The sequence below is a fragment of the Diabrotica undecimpunctata genome, chromosome 8 (assembly GCF_040954645.1).
Source record: "Diabrotica undecimpunctata isolate CICGRU chromosome 8, icDiaUnde3, whole genome shotgun sequence".
In the NCBI taxonomy this organism is placed as follows: domain Eukaryota; kingdom Metazoa; phylum Arthropoda; class Insecta; order Coleoptera; family Chrysomelidae; genus Diabrotica; species Diabrotica undecimpunctata.
The window spans coordinates 120,267,038-120,289,898 of NC_092810.1; the positions used below are offsets into that span (position 1 = coordinate 120,267,038).

The window sequence follows — 22,861 nt, forward strand, 5'->3', positions numbered from 1 at the left end:
CGATAAATTGCAATCTGATAATCCAGGTGCGCCGTTTCACTTTTGATTATTTTTTTACTTCACTTCCATTACTACATGAGCTAACAGCAAGAAATTTAAAATGCACTGGAACAATTCGAGAAAATTGAGCACCGGGTTGTCCTCTAAAAAATTTCAAGCGTTTCAAAAAAGATCAGAGGGGTGTATTTGAATACTCACTCGTAGAAGACGAAAATATAGTATGTAAATGGAACGACAATAATAACGACATTATTGCATCAAATGCTACTTCACCACTGCCAACCCTACAGGTGAAAAGATATTCACAGAAGCCATTTATGATAAAAAAATATAATGAAAATATAGAAGGAGTAGCCGTGCAGACCAAAACATGAGCTTATACAGAATAGGTATCAGGAGCAAGAAATGGTACTTTAGTTTATTTTAGCATTGTCTTGATATGGCAGAGTACAATGCCTGGCAATTGCATAAAAGTAATGGTGGGAAAATGAATCACCTAGCATTCAGAAGATGCAAAGCGTCAGGATTACTGGAAATCTATAAGAACGCAACTAAACGCGGACCGTTAAAAAAAAGTCAACTTACACATTTTGAGTCAAGGTACAATAGATTAGACCATATCGTCATTTATCAAGAAAAACAGACAAGGTGTTGTGTATGTCATAAGCAGGCAGCGTCCAGATGTAACAAGTGCGATGTTGCACTTCACCCTAAATTATGTTTTTTTAGTTACCATAATAAAGAATAACTTTAATTTTTATACTTAGTTTCATTTATTGTATAATGAAATCATTGATCCTTAAGTAGCTTGAATTCCTACTGTTGGTTATAACATACACCTGATAACTCAAAAACGGCCAACCTAAATGAAAAATTTTATTTGTAAAACTCGTATATAATTGAAGTAGAAAGCCATTCATAGCAGAATTTAATAAAAATTTTGAGATAAAAAGTTTTAGGAGTATCTGGGTTAATTACTGTAGTGACTGTGTAATTTTTTCTAGGTAAATATATATGATGCCCTTGAAAGATGTGCAAACTCAAAAGTCCTACAAATACTTGCAGGAAGTTGAAACGGTGGCACAAGACATACTAACACTCAAAGAGGAAAAGTTGTCGATCGCAAATACTCAAAACAAACTAAGGGAAGCTTTAACTGCTTTAAAGTACGTAGACGATAGGAAAACTTGGGTAGAAATCGGATCCATATACATACAACTACCAACCGAAGAGGCCAAGTATCTATTGCAAGATGAAATTAGGAAAGCAGAGGACGATTTGAAGGATTTACAAAATAAAATTCGATCGAAGTCACAGGATCTTAGAGATTTAGAACACCAACCTAGAATAGAGGGACTCACATTAAAACCTATATCTAATATTGAAGCTAAAGCTCTGAACAAGGCATTTGGATTTAGTTAAAGGTATGTATCTTTATATTTTTCTTATAATGAAGATATTGCTGTAAACAATCCTACAATCTATAAAGAAATTGCAGCGAGTAACACCTCATTTTATGATAAAAAATTCTTGTGTTATGTTTAGAAGGTTCAATAGGATCATAATGTTCACCTCAGATACCTCCTTTATTAACTCTCCAGGTACCATTTTTATATATCTTCTTCTCGTTCTTCCTCTTTATGAGCAATTTTGCTTGTTCATTGGCGGATTAATACCTCTATGGAAGGTTGTCACTCCATCTTTTCCGCGATCCTCCGATACTTTTTCTGCTGATTGGTGACTTATCTCTTGCTATTTTGACAATAGGAGTCTCCCCCATTCTGCTTATATGGTTATTCCATTCTTTTTTTCGATTTAGTGTCCATTCATTACTGTACGTTACAATTTCTTTTAATGTCTTTACTTCTCTTTCGATTTCTCTCTCTGTTCTCTGTAATTCTTCTCAGTACTCTCATCTCTGCCGCTTCCAGTAGCCTTTGTGTTGTGGCTGTGTCGGCTCTTAATTCTGACGCATGTATCATTATTGGTCTTACACTGGCTTTATAAATTCTTGACTTCATCGCAGTGTTAATGTTCCTGTTTCGCTATATTAGTGTTGTTAAGGCATCTTGCCAGTCTATTTGCTTTTTGTTCTTGATCTCTCACTTCTTTGTACAGGTCTCCATAGCTGAACAGTGTAATTCCAAGGTATTTTATTTCAAATAGTTTTAGTTTTCTGAGATGAGATTTTCATGCACAATTGGTGCCAACAATTATTCTTAGGATTATTCGTTCAAAAAGAGTAAACACTTTTCATCTGCTTTGGAGATGGTCCATGTTTCTTATCCTTATATGAGAATTAATAAGGGCTGCAATTTTTCGTTGCAGATTTTTCCATTGCGCCATTTCTTATTACGTGGCCTGTATATCGCCAGATGTTCCTATTTTAATGATATCCATAAATTATCTTTTGATTATTGTACTTCAGTTTTCTGTTTGTATTAAACTACTCAATCTTTCTTATTATTTCTTCCTTTGTTGGTGTGATCACGTCTGTCAATATTTTCCTTTCTACAATTTTAGTTAATTTTTTATTTAGGGCAGTAAAGTTTAGGCAACATTAATATTACACAAATGACTAGTATATTAACCTTTCTAACGAATTTTATATGCATCTTCAGCGTTATCGTAGCTTTGACGTGAAAGTTTTAACGAATTCAGTTCCCTATATATTTCAAAATAACGCCCTTACCGAGAGCGAGGTAATCGGTCATCGATAAAGAACTTTTTATATGTTCAAAATAAAAAAATTAGATTATTTGGTCTTATGTGATCCGTCCTTCTATCACCTATACGTAGATTAGTGAAGTCAACACATCAACAGGAGTGCCAGATTAGTTTTTATATAATGGCACCTCTAAAGAGAGGCATAAGAGACAAAGAAACAATGGATACGTAGGGTGGTTAACAGGAAAAACAATCTAATGATTTTTGTTTCCTTTATTTTTCGTTTTTTTCTGTATGAATCTTGTGTAAAGTACTCGGTTCGAAGAGTCTGCCATCCATCTGACCTATCTGGCCGACTATTCTGTCTTTGAAAACTCAAAAAAAATTAGCCTCTAGATATATTATAATTAACAAAATTTGTAAACTCTCCTTTTTTAATGTTCCAGGTAAATCGACAGTATTCTAAAGGAATATTTGAATTGCAAATTGCCGCTGAATATAGTGGTGGAATTTTGTATATTTAAAATCCAATCCATCTAATTTGTCGAGTTGCATAAAAATGCCCAGTGCCTCTTTTATGGCGTCCAGGTCGTATGTGAGGAGATCCAGACGGAAAGGGGCCAACAGGATACCTACACCATCTAGAACAACTTCAGCGGAACCATGTGAGCCCTCATGTCCAATACAACCGAACCAGAACATTCCAGCATCTTTTCAGGCTTTTCCTCATTTACCAAGTGTTAGTAGCACAAGCAGTGGAGGTAAGAATAATTCTTTAGTTCAATTTATTTTCTTACATTGTGTAACTGTTTAGTTTAAATGCGACAAAAAAAATCACCAATAGTAGGCTGCTGTCTCCGTTCTATCTCAGGCGCATAACTTTATACAGCCTTTTCTTAACCCTTTTCTTCAATTCATTTGTAGCTATACTTTTTATTTTAACATTCTTTTTGTTTTTTGTTTTGTTCCTTCCTTTTCCTGTTATCATTGTCGTTTATAATATTATCTTGGTACCTGCATTACAAATTCTTCTGGTGTCTATATTTTTTTGATAAATTTTTTGTTTCCTATAAATATATCTCATAGTTGACACTGTTACTTTTTTTGATTTATATGACGAAACAAACAAAATTTAAATCTTTCTCATTAGACGCAAAAAAATTTAACAAAAGACTCTTGTTGAGTGTATCAGAACATTGTTTGAATATCTGGCTGGAAAAATATGTTAGATATAATTTATTATGTGATATCTTTTAAGGATAATTTTTCTGCCAGATCCCAAGACAAAGTTCAGTACATGCAAATTAGTACTCCAGTTCAGTGATCGATACCATCCTTGAACTACAATATTGATCATCTACGTTATTCTAGTTTAAAGGGGGTTAAAAGTGTCAATTCTACACTGACAGTCAGTGGCGCACCTAGAATTTTTCTGTGGGGGTTTTGGTTGGGCACCGAATTTTTTTTATGCTACCTCCATTTTGAGTCCTTAAAATTTGTGAGTAACAGTGTCGGAAGAGTGGGGGGTGGGGGTGGAGAAGGTTAACCTCCAAAACCTCCCTGGGTGTGCCACTGCTGACAGTCAAGAAGAAACCTTTTGTCGACCCTAGAATAGAACTGGATTGACTGACAATTCCAGTTTGTATTTATGGGATTTTGACTGTTGATTTATAAGTAGACCGCGAACCCAGGAATAGGATTTCTCACTAGATCTAGTTCATTCCAGTGTTGCTGGATTGGAGTGCTACTGTAGTAATATAAACCAGGTTTAAAACCATGTAAAATCCATGAACGAAAATAATCTATCCGCTGACCATGATGGGCATCAATAAAATGTTGGTCAGATCATTTATTCAAGTTTTAATAAATTATTTAATTATTATAATATACTATGTGACATACAAACCCGAACACCAATTATAAATTATTTTATATTAATAAAATTTGGCACAAAGGCAAAAACAATAAATGATTAGAATTTCAACCAGTTTAGGTTTTCGTTCTTTATTCGTTGTTTTGCTAACCACTAAACATTTTAATTTTTAAGTTTAGTACAGGTCAAAATTTAGCAGCATGTGTTACTTGGATTTTTTGACATTCGATTTCAAGGCTTAGAGTACGAGTTTGATAGAAATCCAGTTTTTTGTCGAATGACACGAGCACTGCAGTGTTTGAGTTATAATGGGGGGCGCCATGTCTTATGATCACCTTTAATCATCGTCAGAAGGAATATGACAGCTCACCGATACGTAGAAGAATTTGTAACGTCATCTCAACTGTAACTTCGACGCATCAACATTCAATTCTTCAGAATAAGGCAAGGCCACACATTGCGAGAGTTACTTCTTTGAACAGGCTGGAGTCGGTCCAGCCTGACGGGAGTTTGGCCTGACCACCGAGATCCCCAGATTTATCCCCAATTCAACAGGTGTGAGACATGATGGAATCTTAATTTAACTCCTCAATCTTTGGGAGCACTTCGGGAGAAGTTAATTAGGACATGCAACGAGATACCCCACGAGGATATTGACCATCTAATCAGAAGCAGGCCACCGAGTGTGTTGACCACCGAGGTGCATCAACACATTATTATTTGATTTACCCTTGTAAATTGTTTCAATCATATTTAAAATTTGATCATTTGTTTATTTTGCTACCTTGAATAATTGTACAAAATATATTCAAAATTGGTAAAATTTATAATGGCTGTTCGGATTTCCATGTCACTTAGTGTATTGATACGGGTCTATTGTTTACTAATAACTTTCACTAACTTCAAGAGATTGATGATTTTTGTAATACGGTTTACCACTTACGGTGCTTATCAAATTTATGCATCTATAATTACGTGGTGTTTAAAATTTCTTACATATCTTATTTTAACCGTCCAATTTTTAACACTTTAGGTGGAGGAGCAGTACCCGCTCATCATTCCCCATATGATTTACGGAGGAAGTCGCCATCCCATCACGATGGTCCAGGACCCAGTACTAGCGCAGCTACCGCAGGCTCTCCTACTTCTCCTGCTACTCCAACGATCCCCGCTCAAGGATATACTTCAGTTATGCTGCCTGCTAGAAAGAGGCCCAGAAGAACTTGCTCCGCATCATATGAGAATTGCACTAACACAGCTGCTCATTACTTGCAGTACGAGCTTCCAGATGAAGTTTTGCTCACTATTTTTAACTATTTATTAGAGCAAGACTTGTGTCGCGTTAGTCAGGTGTGTAAAAGATTTCAAGCCATTGCAAACGACACCGAGATTTGGAAACGTTTGTATCAAAGTGTATATGAATACGATTTGCCATTATTTAATCCGGCTCCGTGTCGTTTCGAATTTATAAGTCCCGAAGAATCAGATTTGGCTAATCCTTGGAAGGAATCCTTTAGACAGTTATACAGGGGAATACACGTTCGTCAAGGTTACCAGGATATTACTTTCAAAGGTCGTAATTTGGTATATTTTAATACTGTTCAAGGCGCTCTCGATTATGCTGATGAACGTAGCGGTTCCAACAGTAGCACTGGTTCAGTGTCTGGTTCTTGCAGTAATCATTCTGCCGAGGGTTCATCACAAGGAGCTTTAATATTCCTTCACGCCGGAACATACCGGGGAGAATTTCTTGTTATTGATTCCGACATTGCTTTAATTGGTGCTGCCTCTGGAAATGTTGCAGAGTCGGTTATCCTTGAAAGAGAATCTGAATCAACTGTTATGTTTGTAGAAGGTGCGAAGAACGCTTATGCTGGCCATTTAACTTTGAAGTTTTCTCCAGATGTAACATCGACTGTTCCACACCACAAACACTACTGTCTTGAAGTGGGTGAGAATTGTAGTCCCACAATCGATCACTGTATTATTCGTAGCACATCTGTAGTAGGAGCTGCTGTTTGTGTAAGTGGGGTAGGTGCTAATCCAGTTATAAGACATTGTGATATTAGCGATTGCGAAAACGTGGGCCTATATGTAACAGATTATGCACAAGGCACTTACGAGGATAACGAAATTAGTCGGAATGCTTTAGCTGGTATTTGGGTAAAGAATTATGCAAACCCTATAATGCGCCGGAACCACATACACCACGGGCGAGATGTTGGTATATTCACATTCGATAATGGTCTCGGTTATTTTGAAGCGAATGATATTCACAATAATCGAATAGCTGGTTTCGAAGTTAAAGCAGGTGCTAACCCTACAGTTGTACATTGTGAAATACATCATGGACAAACTGGAGGAATATACGTGCACGAAAACGGACTCGGACAGTTCATCGACAATAAAATTCATTCAAATAATTTTGCAGGCGTATGGATAACATCAAATAGTAATCCTACCATTCGTAGAAACGAAATATACAACGGACACCAAGGTGGAGTTTATATATTCGGAGAAGGCAGAGGTTTGATTGAACATAATAATATTTACGGAAATGCTCTCGCTGGAATACAGATTCGTACTAACAGTGATCCAATAGTAAGACACAACAAAATACATCACGGACAACATGGAGGAATTTATGTACATGAAAAGGGTCAAGGATTAATCGAAGAAAATGAAGTATATGCAAACACTCTAGCCGGAGTTTGGATAACTACTGGGAGTACACCTGTTCTGAGAAGGAATAGAATCCATTCCGGCAAACAAGTAGGTGTTTACTTTTATGACAACGGCCATGGTAAATTAGAAGATAACGATATCTTTAACCATCTTTACTCTGGTGTACAAATTAGAACTGGAAGTAATCCGGTCATTAGAGGAAACAAAATATGGGGAGGGCAAAATGGAGGTGTGCTAGTGTATAATGGAGGGCTTGGTTTGTTAGAACAAAATGAAATATTTGACAATGCCATGGCAGGTGTTTGGATTAAGACTGATTCGAATCCTACATTAAAAAGAAATAAGATTTTCGATGGACGTGATGGAGGTATATGTATTTTTAATGGAGGAAAGGGTATATTGGAAGAAAATGATATATTCCGAAACGCCCAAGCGGGCGTTTTAATTTCAACTCAAAGTCATCCCGTATTGAAACGTAATCGTATCTTTGACGGTCTCGCAGCTGGTGTTGAAATCACAAACAACGCTACAGCTACATTAGAATTTAATCAAATTTTTAACAATAGATTCGGTGGGTTGTGTTTAGCAAGCGGGGTACAGCCGATCGTCCGCGGCAACAAGATATTCAACAATCAAGACGCCGTCGAAAAAGCTGTGGCTAACGGACAGTGCTTGTACAAGATCTCCAGTTATACTTCATTTCCGATGCATGACTTTTACAGATGTCAGACGTGTAACACGACCGACAGAAACGCCATCTGTGTGAACTGTATTAAAACTTGCCATGCTGGTCACGATGTTGAATTCATTCGACACGACAGATTTTTCTGTGATTGTGGTGCCGGTACCCTCACTAATCAGTGCCAGTTACAAGGTGAACCTACACAGGATACGGACACCTTGTATGATTCGGCAGCACCTATGGAGTCTCATACACTTATGGTTAATTAGGGGCTCTTCTTATATTGGCCGCCTCCGTACTATGTTAGTATTTAGAACATCAAGTGTTCAAAAAGTACTGATTATTAGTGTGTTTATGACCGACGTTATAATTTAATAATTTTTTCAAGCCATCAATTTGATTATCTATTTAAGCTTCCTATATATAACATTATACATATAACATTGCTTTGTAGAGGTGTAAATATTTTAGCTGTGCAATTTGGATATAAAAATATGATGGTTATACAAAATTAAGCTTTCTTATGGGATAGAGTTTGTTTTATTTAAATGTGTATCATTTGACCATGAGTAGAATTATTCTTGACACTTCTTTGCGATAATTTACACCAAATACAAGTAGTGCAAAATACATGAAATTATAGTAAAACATACTGACTCGCTATCACCAGAGGTGTAAGGCGGGGAGTACATGAAGAGATAACTATTTCTATATTCGAAGTCACTGATGGAAATGTCAATACACTTTTTCAGTTGCTAAATACTTTATATTTAAAGAAGATACCTACTCTTTTTCCGTTACGATAGAGTTATTATTTGGCGAGATATTTGAAGTTTATTACTTCATAATTATTTTTCTCCATTTATCATATTCATGGTTTTAGGCATTTTAGGCATATGTATATATATAATGCATCTGGTAATCGGAAGAATGTATTTTTTACTATAATTTCTCACTTGAATTTGCCTCAAAATTTTGAGGTGAAAAATGAATAAATAAAACACCCTCTATCAGATAAAGTAGCAAGTCATTTTGTATATTGTCATTTTTGATATCAAAAATAAATATTTACATTTATTGATTAAACACCCTGTAATATCTAATTGTAATACTTTTGGGTGTGTGGATATTTTTTACTGCTATGTTTTCGTATTTTTAAAGCACTATTTAATTAATTCATTGAATCAACTATTGTAATTGCATCTATATAATAGTATCAATAAAATAATTTTTTACGGTTTTTGTGTTTTTACAGTTTTTATCTACAATTTCGCAACCAAAGTAATTGTTGTGTGATTGAGGAAATATTTTATCCGTATCGAACATTTGGTTTGGGTGAAAATCTTTTTCGTATTCCACAAGTTATTTTTCTCTATATCCTCCATTCTCGGTCTGGTTATAAAATCTTAATTATTTATATTTCTCGAATAATAAAGGGAAAATCTTCCTCTGGGCGCAAGCTAATAGTTATTTTAATGATTATGATTAGTTTCCTTGTTTTCAGGTAAAACTTCTAAACTTGCTAAATGAATCCGTTAGGCTACCTTTACCCATCAAGATTAAATTTAGATTATTTCGTAGAATATGGGATAAGTATGAAACCTTTAGCGGCTTAAAGGATCTAACAATTCTGTTTCGACTAAGCTCATTATTTGTTACATGCCCCGCCCATGGAATTCTATGTCAGCTTTATGAGACACCACATTTCGAAAGCGATTCAGAGATCTTACTTTAAGTGACCAGGTCTTCCGTGTATCAGGATGAGCCATACCTAACATTTCAAGGCCAGGATTCTAAGGATTTAAAGAACTTCACGGCGAAGGAGATATTTATCAAATTTAACCACGGCGTTTCTAGCTATTGCTTCTCTTATCTTCATTTCCAGGACACAGTCTCACTTGCTGTTTAATGTAGTTCCAAGGTACTTAAATGAGCTTCTATAAAGAGTTGTTCGGTGATTACTGTATATTTGGTTTTTGTTATGTAGGTGTTAATTTCGTACTCCTCTCCCACTCCATTTATGATAGTCACTTAATCTTGCAGCTCCTCTATATTGTTCGCTATTATTGCCGTGTAATCAGCATATCTTAGTTTATTAATAGGAAGAATTATTTTCATGCCTTTTTCGTTCTGTTGTGAACGATGAACTAACTTTTCTACATAAATGTTAAATTAGTGGGGAGCGAATACAACCCTGTCTTTTCTTATATCCATTTTTTCTGTGTATTGCCCGCTGGAGCTTCTCAGTTCCGCTTTTTGATTCAAATATATCAATAGTTCATGTCTGACGTCAAAGGCCTTTTGGTAATCAATGAATGAAATGAAAACATATTTTCTTTCGACGTAGGCTTTCTGCACTAGCAAGTTCATGCAAAAAAGTGCGTCTCTTTTCCCAAGCCATTTTTAAAACCAAATTGAGTGTCCCACACCCAGAAATATTTAAAATAATTCTTAATCATTATCCATTTTATCAGACCGTTAACAAACATATACTCATTATATTACTATTGTAACTCCGAGTGTATGGACTTTTCCGTAGCTCATTCAATCGTATGTATCCTAAACATGAACATCACTATGATTTATTACACTTCAAGTTCTCATGGGTCTGTGAGAATATGGATTTTTTCACTCATCTTCGTGAATCAGCCTTTTTCCTAGCGTATATTCAATCTATTATTTTTGTCCAATAAAGTATTTTTGTTATTCCTTCTTCAGATATTTTCTATAAGTACCGGAATTATATTTTAGTTTCTTTTTTGTTATTCAGGTTTTCTGAACCATACAGTAAAATATTATTGACATTTATTAATGGTCTAAATTTAATAATACACTAAATGCGGGTACTATTTTTTATACTTGTTATATACAATACAGTTGTCAGGGACACTTACTTACAGTACTTTTTTTACTCTTTGCTTTTTGTGATATATTTGTGATATCTTCTCATATTCTTCATAAACTATTAATTTGTATTAGAAAAGGTATTGGAGACAAAATGCAACCGTGTGTAACCTGTTAAATATAGATGTACTATAACACAAAGATCCGAAAAGTTTTTGAAAATCTAACTGCACATTCCAGCATAATATATACATTAATTTTTTTTCTGGCGAAACGTAAAAGAAAACCAAAAAGAAAAGGTGCTGCAGTATTTTGAAATGACGCGAACTGCTCACTGGTTTGTATTGTTTAGATTTCCATACTCTGGACGTTTAAGCAATATAATGAACAGTCTCTTATACAAACTTATTTGAGTGTTGTCAAAGGACTGTAAGTTTCGTGGGATCTGCGCTGATCGTTTTATCTCGAGCTTTGTCGGTTGGATTTAATCGGTACCTATTCTATACAATACATAGTGTAGATGTTCGAGAAATACCGTCTATAAACATGAGACAGTTAGAACCGTTGCTGCCTCGCCTTTCTGGTCTACCGCAGTTACACACGAAACGTCAGGAACAACGAAACGAAACGTCATAAAACTATTTCAACCAACTCCTATAAACCTCGAGAATACTGTGCTATTATTTGAGTCTGTTAGTTCTTTTTTATTTCATCTTTTTCTGCTGTCCCGGAAATGGGATCCTTCCTCCTTCCATGTACCATCACTATTGAGGTTGGCGACCAGTATGACAAAGTGTTGTCTATTGTGGACTTGGTGTATGAGAGCATTTCCTTCAGTTCTGGTCGACTCTCTTATATTCCTGAGCTAATATTTCTTCTTTCTTTGTATACCACGTTTTCTCTCAATTTTTCCCTCAATAATTGTTGTAATTGTTCGTATTCCTTGTGGCAGATGTCCGAAATGTGAAGTTTACTTCAACTTTGTTGATATTCAATAGATGTGGGCGAGTAGTCAACATTTCTACGTTAGTTGTTCTTGTGGTCCAACTCATTCGCAACATTCTTCTGTACATCCCCATTTCAAATGCGTTTAACTTGTTGATTCTATTTGTGTTAGTGTCCATGTTTCGTAGCCATACAAAAGCACGGACAATATATTACACAACATTTTAGTGTTTTCAGTCTTATGGATATGGCCAATATTGGGTTCAAAGCATATTTCTTATGTTCATGAATCCTGCTGTGGCGATTTCAATTCGTCTTTGTATTTCCTTTGAATGGTTTAGGTGGCAGTTTATTTTCTCCACCCAGGTATATATATATATATATATATATATATATATATATATATATATATATATATATATATATATATTATTGTACGATTTGTAAATTGATTCCTTTAACACTAACATTAAGATTGTGAAAAAAAATTGGAGACAGAGCACACTCTTGACCTATTCCTGGTTCAATGTTTAATAATTTAGTGTTACCAATGTTTGTTCGAATACAGCCTCTGTGATTCCAATATGTATTACAAATGATAGTGAGGTGACTTCGGTTTACCCCTACCTATTGGAGAATTTCTATTAATTTTTGATGTTTGATTCGGTCAAACGCTTTTTTGTAATCAACAAAGGAGGTGTAGAGAAAATGGGTTATCTAGATCTAACTTTTGAAACAGTTCTTATTTTTTAAAACCTAATCAGTTACTATTAGAAAAGACCATGAATAACAAAACAAAACCTTGTCCAAACAGATGCATCGGCATTATTAATGTGTATAGAAACCGGTGTTGTGTATAGATATGTCATAAAATAACGGACAGAGCGATGTTTAAAAAACTTACTTTTTATATCTATACATCAAGTTTTTATATCATCACTTAAAAGAAAAGTTGAACGATTATATCGTATGCAATGGCAAAAAACCGACCATCTCCAGAATAATTTAATGCTGCACTGCAAGTTTGACACGCACGTAATGAAACAACCAACTCGCTCTCTTGAAAGCTCGCGTTAAGTTACGGCGCAACATCAAATCGATCCTTTAATTGTCGGTGATCGATCGTCTCATGACACGAAAGTTTAACATTTTCATTTGATGCGACAGTAAAAAACCAACTATCTTCGTAACGGCCTGATGTTATAGCATGAAATTTCTTAGCAGTATTCGGTTTGTTGTTTTGTTGCATATCTATACACACCTAAACAGAATGGACAAATAAAATATCAATCCAGATAAATTTACACAATAATTGGCATTCATTTTTTATTAGAGTATTTGCAAAATAGGTAATTCAAATGATGGTTTGATTTAATTGCGAGATTAATATGGAGGACATGTGTGTTTTTTAATTTTTAGTTTTACTTTAGTCGTTGTAATAATGAAAAGCAACAGCCTATTTGGTTGCGGTGGTTTTACGAAATATTTAGAATTAAAAGTATACGTAAAATGGTACGAGTTTTAAGGACATATCTCAAAGAATGTTTCGCATTCTTCTACTTTAAATTTTATAAGTGTTTATTGTTGTGAACATGCTTAGCAATATGAAACTCAAAGCACCATTTAATCTTAACGCTAGATCTACTACTACGTACTGTACTGTCTGTCTCGACATTTTTTGGAAACATTAAGTAAAGTAGTGCTACTAGCTAGCAGCTTGTAAACATTGTTGATTTATTTGTTTTTTATTTTACCATTAAAGTTGTTTGGCATATCTTCAGGGTAATATGGAATTTATTATAATTTTCTTTAAGTGTTCAGGATGTTTCATCTGAAAAGAACAACGAAAAATTGTGCTATTATGAAATTTGTTCATATTTGAGTTTATTGCATTTCTAGAAGATGAGAATGTAAAGACACATTTTTATTTCTGTATGCGTGTTAGTTCCCAAAATAAATATTCTCAAATAATTGTTTGAATATTAGTTACCATTTTCTGGAATAATTAAATAATGTTTAATATAATATTTAATAGTGTTATATGGGAAGTCAACCCTAGAATTCAATTTACCGACTGTGAGGAAATCTTGATGATATCCCATGCGAACTTGGTCAGATTGTAGTGTAAACGTTCTATCCAATAAAGATATCCAGTTCTTGATGAGAACACGCCATTCATTGAGAGTTCCTTCGCTCTCGGCAGTCTATCTTCCTTATATCTTACAATCATACTATTTACAAGTCTTCATTGGCTCTCCAAATTGATCATCTCACCTAAGTCTATCTTAAATTCGCTCGTCTTTATGATCCAATCCAGCACACAAATGGTTCTTCTTCTTGTCTCTGCTTGAGATAGGAACCGAAATTGACATGCCGTAGGAACAGATGTCCTTAATCAACCTTCACTATTTCCTCAGTCCTTCCGTTTTTGGACGTAACCATAACCATGCCCCTTTCAGGTTTTCGACCCCCTTCTGTTCTCTTACGTTTCCAATTATTAGTACGTACCTCAGTCATCAGATTTATATCTAACAACCAAACTAATAAAGTTAACAATATCTATAGTTTAATAATTTTATATACAAATAAATGAATACTTAAAAAACTGCTTCAAATCTTGTTGGTTTTCTATTTTGTATTTGAATTATTTTTAAGAAGTAAACGGCCTTTTTAGGATACCTTACAAGAATTATTTCGATGTTTAATTGCACTGCAACTACATGTCTTCGTTATTCTACCCCTTTTTAGATATAGAGCTCTCCTTGACTTTTCTACTAGTCTCCATCTAGTGCTGTTGTCAGCCAGCTTTCTACAGCAAGTTTTTAAATTCATACATCCATCACATCTGAGGCCACGTTCATTTGTCACTATAATGCTTAAGAAGTAAGGTGTTCAACGATATATTCCTTATTTGGACAAAAAAAAAACGAATAAACTAGACTCGGACCACGGAGCGTTTCAACCACTATTCCAAGTAGCATTGTTTGTTAGATCTCCTAGTTTGAGTCACAGTTTGGAATTGAATGGCTGAAGAAAACTTCTAAGTTAACCATTAGAAAGATTAACTCACACTTTTATTCGAAAAAAATTCGAAATTTAAATTTAAAAAGGCTTCATTCTCAATACAAGACTCTTTTTTAAATATCGTATTGACCGTTGTCTATACGATAATGTAGATTTATATTGACACTTTCTATATTCACAATATTAATTTAAATATGAACGAACTTTAGAATCTCATATTTTTTGGCATCACTTTACACGAAATGTCCAAGTTTCTTTTTTATTCAAAAATAAAAAAATTAGTTATGAAATTGAGAGATATAGTTGAAAATAATCGTCTTAGTGTCACAATAATAAATAGTATATGTCTAATAGACGTATTCAATGCATATTTATCCATTTAATAATAAACAATACTCATAGTAAAACTGATTTTTTTTTGCTTTGTACACAGTATATTAAAATAATATGTTAATTTTCTCGACTAATGCTACAATGCCGTTATCAAAACAGGAAAATCGTTTAGGGAAAGTGAAAATGAAGAAGTTCATGGAAAATATTCTGTTGACTGCGAAATTTGAAGAAAATGTATTCCAGGTAACATATATAACAACTTCAAAATATTTCAGAGGAAAAGTATAGTATTTTTGAATACTAATTCCAATTTAAAAGGAACGCTTTGTTTGCTCCAAAAGTCTTAAATATTCATGATTAGTTTGACTCTAATTAATAATCAAACAATTTTATTTGGATAACAGAAACCAAAATATAGAAGTATTATACATGTGAACTTAATAACTACGCTATAACATTTTCACGGGTGATACTTTTATACTTATTAAAAGAGGACAATTAACATTCAATTCGTTAAAGCCTTTTGTTTTTAAAAGAGAGCTCTTCATTGACATCTTAATTTGATACTAAGACAGTTATTTTTAGCTTACACGGTACTTTATGAAAATTAGTGTTATCTAAAACTTTACGTGGTTCATCACTTACTATAACCGTTTCACTAGCACTGTTAGATGTTGTAAAATATATACTAATAGTTAAGTTTAGGATGTGCTATTTTTAGTGGTTTCGTGAACAAACCAGAGGAAAAAAATTGAAGTTAGATTCAAAATATGTTGCTGGGCAACTATATTTTTAAACCTAACCTAACTTAACCTTAAATTCACCGTCAAATCAAGTTTGCTCTAAAGCCTGCCGATTAGAAAAATTTGGAGTGGCATGAGCAGTTAAATCGCAAAGAAAGAATAAATCAAATATTGTTAATGAAAAATAGAGAATTTCCGTCAAAATTTTCACGCCATCTTCATATGTCCCCTCCCTAACTCTGTCGTATTGTCAAATGATCTTGTTAAATTCTGGCAAACGAAATAGCTCGAAACAATTGGATGAGCATTGCCGAAAATATCGAAGCCAGTAAAATAGGATAAAAAAGTTGTGTAATAAGTAAAGTCGATGCTACAATTCAAATTTCAGACAAAATTCGAAGATAACAGCATAAGTCGGAATTAGGAGTTAACTTCTTCTTCTCCAGGTTCTATGGCCGCTTGAATAGTTCGACCGATGTGATCCCGAACCGTTCCCTCCAGATTTTGGAGTCGAGCCACGAGTATCTTCTCCTGTCTGGTCCACGCCCCCTTGATTGAAGTACGCTGTACTTATCGTATCTCAATATGTGGCCTAGATATTCAAGTTTTCTTTGTTTAATTTTGCTTTCGATTTCTTTTTCTTTTCTAATTCTGTGGATTAGCTCTATGTTGGTGAAATGTGCGATCCAGGATATGCAAAGAATGCGTCGGTACACCCACATTTCGAATGCTTCTAGTTTTTTAATTTTTTTTCCAGTAAGTTCATTGCGTATTTTTTACTCTTGCTCTATGATCTCAGTATAGGTTTGCCATAATCAGAATATCCTTGTCGCCAATGCCTGTTTTCGTAGAATATCTTTGTTCATGATTGACATTGTCAAATGCTTTTCTAAAATACACATCTTAAAGGAGTTAACTGCATTTTATATATCTTATAGGGAAGACCAAATGATAAAGAGAAGGTAAATATTTTTTGATGAACCACCTGATGTTTTAAGATCAAATAGTGAAGGATAAAACGTTTTAAGACTGGTATCGTCTCTACTCAATCTTCTCTTTTGAGTAAATACTTCAGTCGTCATAGACGAAAATGCCACTGAACCTCCAAAAATCATACGAACAAGCAGATTTTCGTGAGAATGTCAACTTTAGGACGCCAAAAAAGATGCAAAAAAGTTTACCACTTTTACTCCTGGGCTTTCCCCTAAAACCCCATCCATAGAGGGGGGAAAACGGAAAAAAACTATGGATTTTCCATTACTAGAGCCTAATCTTCAAAACCTATAGCATGAAATTTTAGTTTTGAATTTTGGCAACAATTTAGTCATATTTCAAATGCCTCATATTTATTGCCACAACTAAAAATTGAAATTTTATCCTATGGTTTGGAAGATTGGTCACTAAAAATGGAAATTTCACTACGAGCGGTCAATGAAAGTAATAAATTTTATTGATCTCACGCAAATCGTAAAAAATGGTAAAAATCGCGCAACGTTTACTTATTGAACAGATTTATAGTAACTGACTTCATTTGCGACACAATACAAACATTGTTTACGAAAGCTGCGCTGTTCACCTTTAAAATGCATTAAGACACTCTGATCAAAAGATATCGAATTTTTACCGTCGAGTTGATACAAATTTTATTTAACATTGATTTCGCGCGCGCAACTGACATTCAAGATCGCTGGCCACTTCAAGCGCTCTTTCTGAGAGAACGGTTTATTCTACACAAAAAGTGCTAATAAATATTTTTGTTTAAAATTATCTCGAGCTACATTTTTTATTTAAAATATTTTCTTCTACTGCGTACAGATGCGTGGTAAATAGATTCTTTTGCGTTTTTACCTCCATACGAGGAAGACTTTAAAGGGAAGTCTGGGGGTAAAAGTGGTAAACTTTTTTGCTTCTTATTTGGGTTTCCAAAATTGATATTCTCGGTAAAATTCAGCTTGTTCATATGATTTTTAGGGGTCAAAACTCTGATGACTGGACTATAAAGATTCAAAATTGTTTCTTTTAGTGATTGCTGAGATTTAACAAATTGTAACTATTATTTTTAATAAAAGAAATCATTTTACGATATTTTAAGGATATTTTACAAAACTACAATGTTTTTTAACGGCTGCTTAACAGTTGAAACATTACACAACTTTAGTTTCTTTCGTTATCGTTAGGTATAGCAAAAACAGGGATGTCAAATAAAAATTAATTGAAATATGATATGAAATATCATGAATATGATAAAATATGAATTTTTTATGTGATTTTGAATTAAAACGTGAATGCAATGTAAATTAAAAACAATTAAAAATGATATTGTCTTACTATAGGAAAAATATCTTATTCTTGATATCTAGGTTTGATGCTAACTCTTTTAGTGATCCTCTTGTGTCTTTTTATGAAATTTCAGACATACATAAGCCTGTCTGAAATCATCATGAAGATCTTTTAAATTGGATGTTGACAGGAGGACGTTGCTACTGTGGCACAACTCCATCTGAACGTCCAATTTAAATTATCTTGATGATAGGGAAATCTCACCCACTCGTGCTACTTTGGAGTCGTCGTCCTTCAGGGCGTCCTTCTAATTAAGATTTACATTGTTTTTCCTTCTTCTGCTTCATGATTTATGTTTCACATGAGTACAGTTGTTTTGGATTGTTTTAAATATTCGTATTTTGCCTGCTTTAGACACATTTGTTACCTTCAATAATGCGTTGAATCATCCCGATCTGCTCTGCTACATTTCAGTATTTTTATTCCTCACCTCCTTTATTTATCAGTCTTACTGCTAGGTACTCGAACTCTGCTACATTTTAAAATTCTTTTCTTAGATTTATCCATTGATTAAGTATCCGAGAGGTACTTAAATTGTGTCGTTGTGTCTGTCAATGCGATAATTTTTGAAAAATAGAGTCTTAAAATTTGATATATACGTTCCTCTTCGTCCAAGGAAGAACCCTATTGATCAATTTTAGATCAGTAGGTCAAAGAGCACCAGAGTGTGTGAAATTTGAGGTCGAAAGGTACAAAATTTGCCACAAATTCACATCCAATATCGTTAAATTGTATGAGATCCACATACGTTCAAATTGCTACAAATCTGCTGTTTAAAATAATTTGGTTGACATTTAATCTGTAGTCTAATCCTTTGAAACTCTGTTTTTGTTTATATGTTTTGTTATTTTAAAATGGCAACAGATTTAAATGTAATTGATTATAATAAAAAACGCTATCTTTATCATCGTAGAACTTCTGAAGTTATTTTCTCAATTTAGGTCCAGCGATCTCACAACAAGGTGCTATGTTTGACTATTGAACTTGAGCTATAAGACAGTTTCTTATTCTTCTTTGCAAAATAATATGCTTCTATTAATCTCTCCTTTGTTGATTTTGGGCCAACATGTGTATTTCCTAGTTAATAATTGATTTCGTTGAGTTTTAATGTTATGGTCGTTGATAGTACGATTTTGTTGATAATTTTACGTTCTCGTGTAAGAAGTGGTTAGCATAAATTTAATTTAATTTGCCAAAATAGGCTGCCATTCTTCTCGTATGTTTCTTGCATATTTTAACAATATATACAAATTTTCAATTTCGTTTAAAATGAAATAGATCTAAACTAAAAATATTCATGAACGAGATACAAGAAATGGTTGAATATAACTAAAATTATAGAAATATTTATTTTTATATGTTTTTTAGAATAGCATATTTTGCCAATTCTCTATTTATTTTCTCTCTGTTATCTTTATATTAACTCGAATTTGTTATTGAGTTGATTTTAGACGATTAATTCAGGTATTAGTAATTATTAAATGATTGTAACGAAATATAGGTAAAATACAAATCCGAAACTCAAGTTCTCGATTTGTGCCTTTATTGATTTTTTTGTTAAACATGCTTTTTAATTAGTACAAAAAATTTAAAAAATAGGTAAAGTTAGCGCCAGTTAGGGAGATATAGAGCCATGCAACTACTACATTCTTAACAAAGCGGTCTCATGCTTTTTGTATTGCTAAAACACTTACCAAAATAAAGAATTTATTCTTCTTCATGATGACTTTTCAGGCTTTCTAAAAATGGAAAGATGTCCTGCTAGCTCGTGTAGAAAGACGTAGTTTTGTATTTCACCAGATTTTCTTTCTAAATTTTCTGCTGTCTTAAATACTACTCACCTGTATGTCCTAAATGAAAGAGTTTCTTGTACTTGTCGTTAAAGTATAGTAGATTTGAAGGATGATCTTATGGATCTATATTTCAAACGCTTCTATTTCTATCTATTTGCTGTTAATACCTTTAATGAAATTATTGAATTCCATTTGGAGAACTATATAGTTCCGATTTCAAGTAGTCTACACTTATCAAATCCAATCCATATCCAATTATTCTGTCATGGAGATCCTAACACAGGTTCACTATTTATGTTCAAAGTATGCAGACTGTTCAATAATTTATAACTCTCTGTCGCATGAGTCTATTCAGTCTCCATCCACTTGTTCTTTTCTATTTCTCATCAGATTCTTCTGCCGTCTTCGACGAAAGATTTTAATGAATGGTGAAGATGTTTAGCATTTTTATTCAGGTTAACAGCATCACCGGCCTATTTGATTATGTTTATTTGCTGTTTAGGTTTACTTTGTTGATTGTAAAAACGGTAGTAGATTCTAGTGAGATTTTTAAAGTTTTAAAGTTTTTTTTTATATTAGTCTCTATTCTACTACTTACCTTAGCCACTACCGTGCCGAACCGAATACGACAAACCGATCAGGTTGTAGCGGCACGAAGTAACACTCTGCGCAAGTTCTTCCTATCTGGCGCTTATTTTATCTTATGGTAATCCGAAATGCAACATATATACCTCTTGTTTATAGTAATTTTACTTATTGAATAAATTTATGCCAAACAGTTTTACTGGGCTGTACGTTGGGTAACAATCATATAAAAATTAAAAGGTCCGAGAGGTCGAATAATGATTTAATCAATATTTATGTAATTCTTTCGGTTTCTAAATAGTCGCAAAAGTAATTGTAGTTGTTAGGTAAACACATAAATGTATTAAATTAAATTGTACAATAAAGGTTATACTCTTTTCTAGTTGTGTTGTTTCTCTTGAACAAAATGCAACGGTGAGGCAAATGATAACTTATGGCAGAATCAAATAACCCGCCCTAAAAAAGTGGTCAAATTCAAATCTAGTGGCGAAGAATTCATAGGAGCAGTGCTGTTTCTTTCGACCCCGAATGGCGATTAGGTTTCCGAGGGTAGATGGGTCACTATATTTTTTTCTACTACATACTCATTCACCAAGTGATTGCCGGTGTAAGCAATCCACCACTAACTAACCAACAGCTTCGAGCGAATGAGTTAGTAAGTGGTAGAGCACTTTTTTGTCCTGGGGTTGAGAAATTGGCCCCAAAGGCGGATGAACCTATATGTGGTCAACGGTATAGGGATGTAGAAGGCAACGGGAAACCACTACATTAATGATGACAGATGACATATTTCCCTAGAACAATAACCATGCAAAATACAATCAATCGCATGGGTCCTAGTCCGTGGTGGATCTTCAATGGTCGAGGCGTGCTAAGAATCCCCGCGAGGAGGAGCCCCCCGAATGTGGCAAATAACTATATAGAAAACAAATCCTTTTTAAATTTCGAGACATGGAATGTAAGGAGCTTGGATCAAACAAAGAAAGACGCATAACACAATTCAGGAAATGAACAGATTAGGCATAGGCGAAATGCGCTGGCCTGGTTCCGGTAAAACATTGGTCATGGATAAAACGGTATATTACTCCGGAAATGACACCAGAGATCATCTATACGGAGTTGGGATAATTATCTCCAGGAGAATCCAAACAGTCGTAAATGTAAATTGTAAATTTTGTTCCCTTTTCGGATAGAATGCTATTTATTACAAATACAGGGTGAGCCAGTGAGCATTAATGTATGCTCCAACCATAAGATAAATCAGAAGCTGAAATAGAACATTTTTATGAACAACTCAAACAATTTTTACAATACACCAGAAAGGAAGATATTACAATAATAATGGGCGATTTAAATGCAAATATAAGAAAAGGCCGAGTGAACAATATAATAGGTGATTATGGTTTAGGAACAAGAAATGATAGAGGTTCAAGAGATTGACTCAATGTTCTCAAGAAGAAATCCTGGCGATTATGAACACATTATTTCCATTACCACCCCATAGACTATACCTGGAGGTCACCACAGGATAATAAACAACATTGCATTAGAAATCAGATCGACTTTATACTAACCAATCGTAAGATTTAGAAATTCCATTATAAGCGTTAAGACTTACCCTGGAGCAGATGTCCTATCAGACCATAACCTTGTCTCAAAAATTAAATTGAGGGTAAAAAGATAATAAAAGTCAAAAGTTCTAATGTTAATACTCAAACTCAGTTGCTCAAGATAAACGAAATATGTGCTGACGCTTCAACTTCTATAAATCAAGAAATGAAAAGATTAACATTGAAATGAAAGACACTGAGAATGTGAACATTATGTGAAGCAAAATCAAAGATTCTGTTATAAAGACAGAACGAAACTTTACAGAAGAAAGCCGAAAACCTTAGATGATTTAAGAAATACTGGAAATCATGGAACAACGAAGAAAATATAGGAACAAAAATAGAGAAAAACATAAGTTAATAAGGAACAAAATAAAAGAGACTAAGGAAAAGTGGATGATGGAAACATGCATTGAAATAGAGGAATTTTGCAGAAAAAAACATAATTTACATAAAAAAGTAAGAGAATTATCTGAAAAATCACGAACAAGCACACCTAAAAGTTTAATTGGAAAAAACAATAAAGCTATTAATAATTCAATTGAAATAAAACAAGTATGGACTAAATATATTGAAGATCTTTTCATGGACACGAGAACGGAACTATTACAAATTGATAGCGAGGAAGCTCCAATAATATTAAAATCTTAAATTTAACATGCTATAAACAACTCAAAATCTGAGTCCATGGGCCAGATAAAGTTCACATCGAGCTGATTAAACTTATAGACGAAGAC

At 33.9% G+C, this 22,861-nt stretch overlaps 2 protein-coding genes across 2 annotated transcripts in view; one reads left to right on the plus strand and one right to left on the minus strand.

Moving 5' to 3' along the window:
* Nucleotides 1-22,861, minus strand: part of LOC140449084 (uncharacterized) — a 58,686-nt gene that overhangs the window by 22,621 nt on the left and 13,204 nt on the right. The window lies entirely within an intron of this gene.
* On the plus strand, nucleotides 1,286-20,896 carry FBXO11 (F-box protein 11). The gene is made up of 3 exons (XM_072540864.1): nucleotides 1,286-1,424; nucleotides 3,114-3,428; nucleotides 5,574-20,896. Exons 2-3 carry the CDS (start codon nucleotides 3,227-3,229, stop codon nucleotides 8,174-8,176), a joined length of 2,805 nt encoding a protein of 934 aa, XP_072396965.1. The 5' UTR covers nucleotides 1,286-1,424; nucleotides 3,114-3,226; the 3' UTR covers nucleotides 8,177-20,896.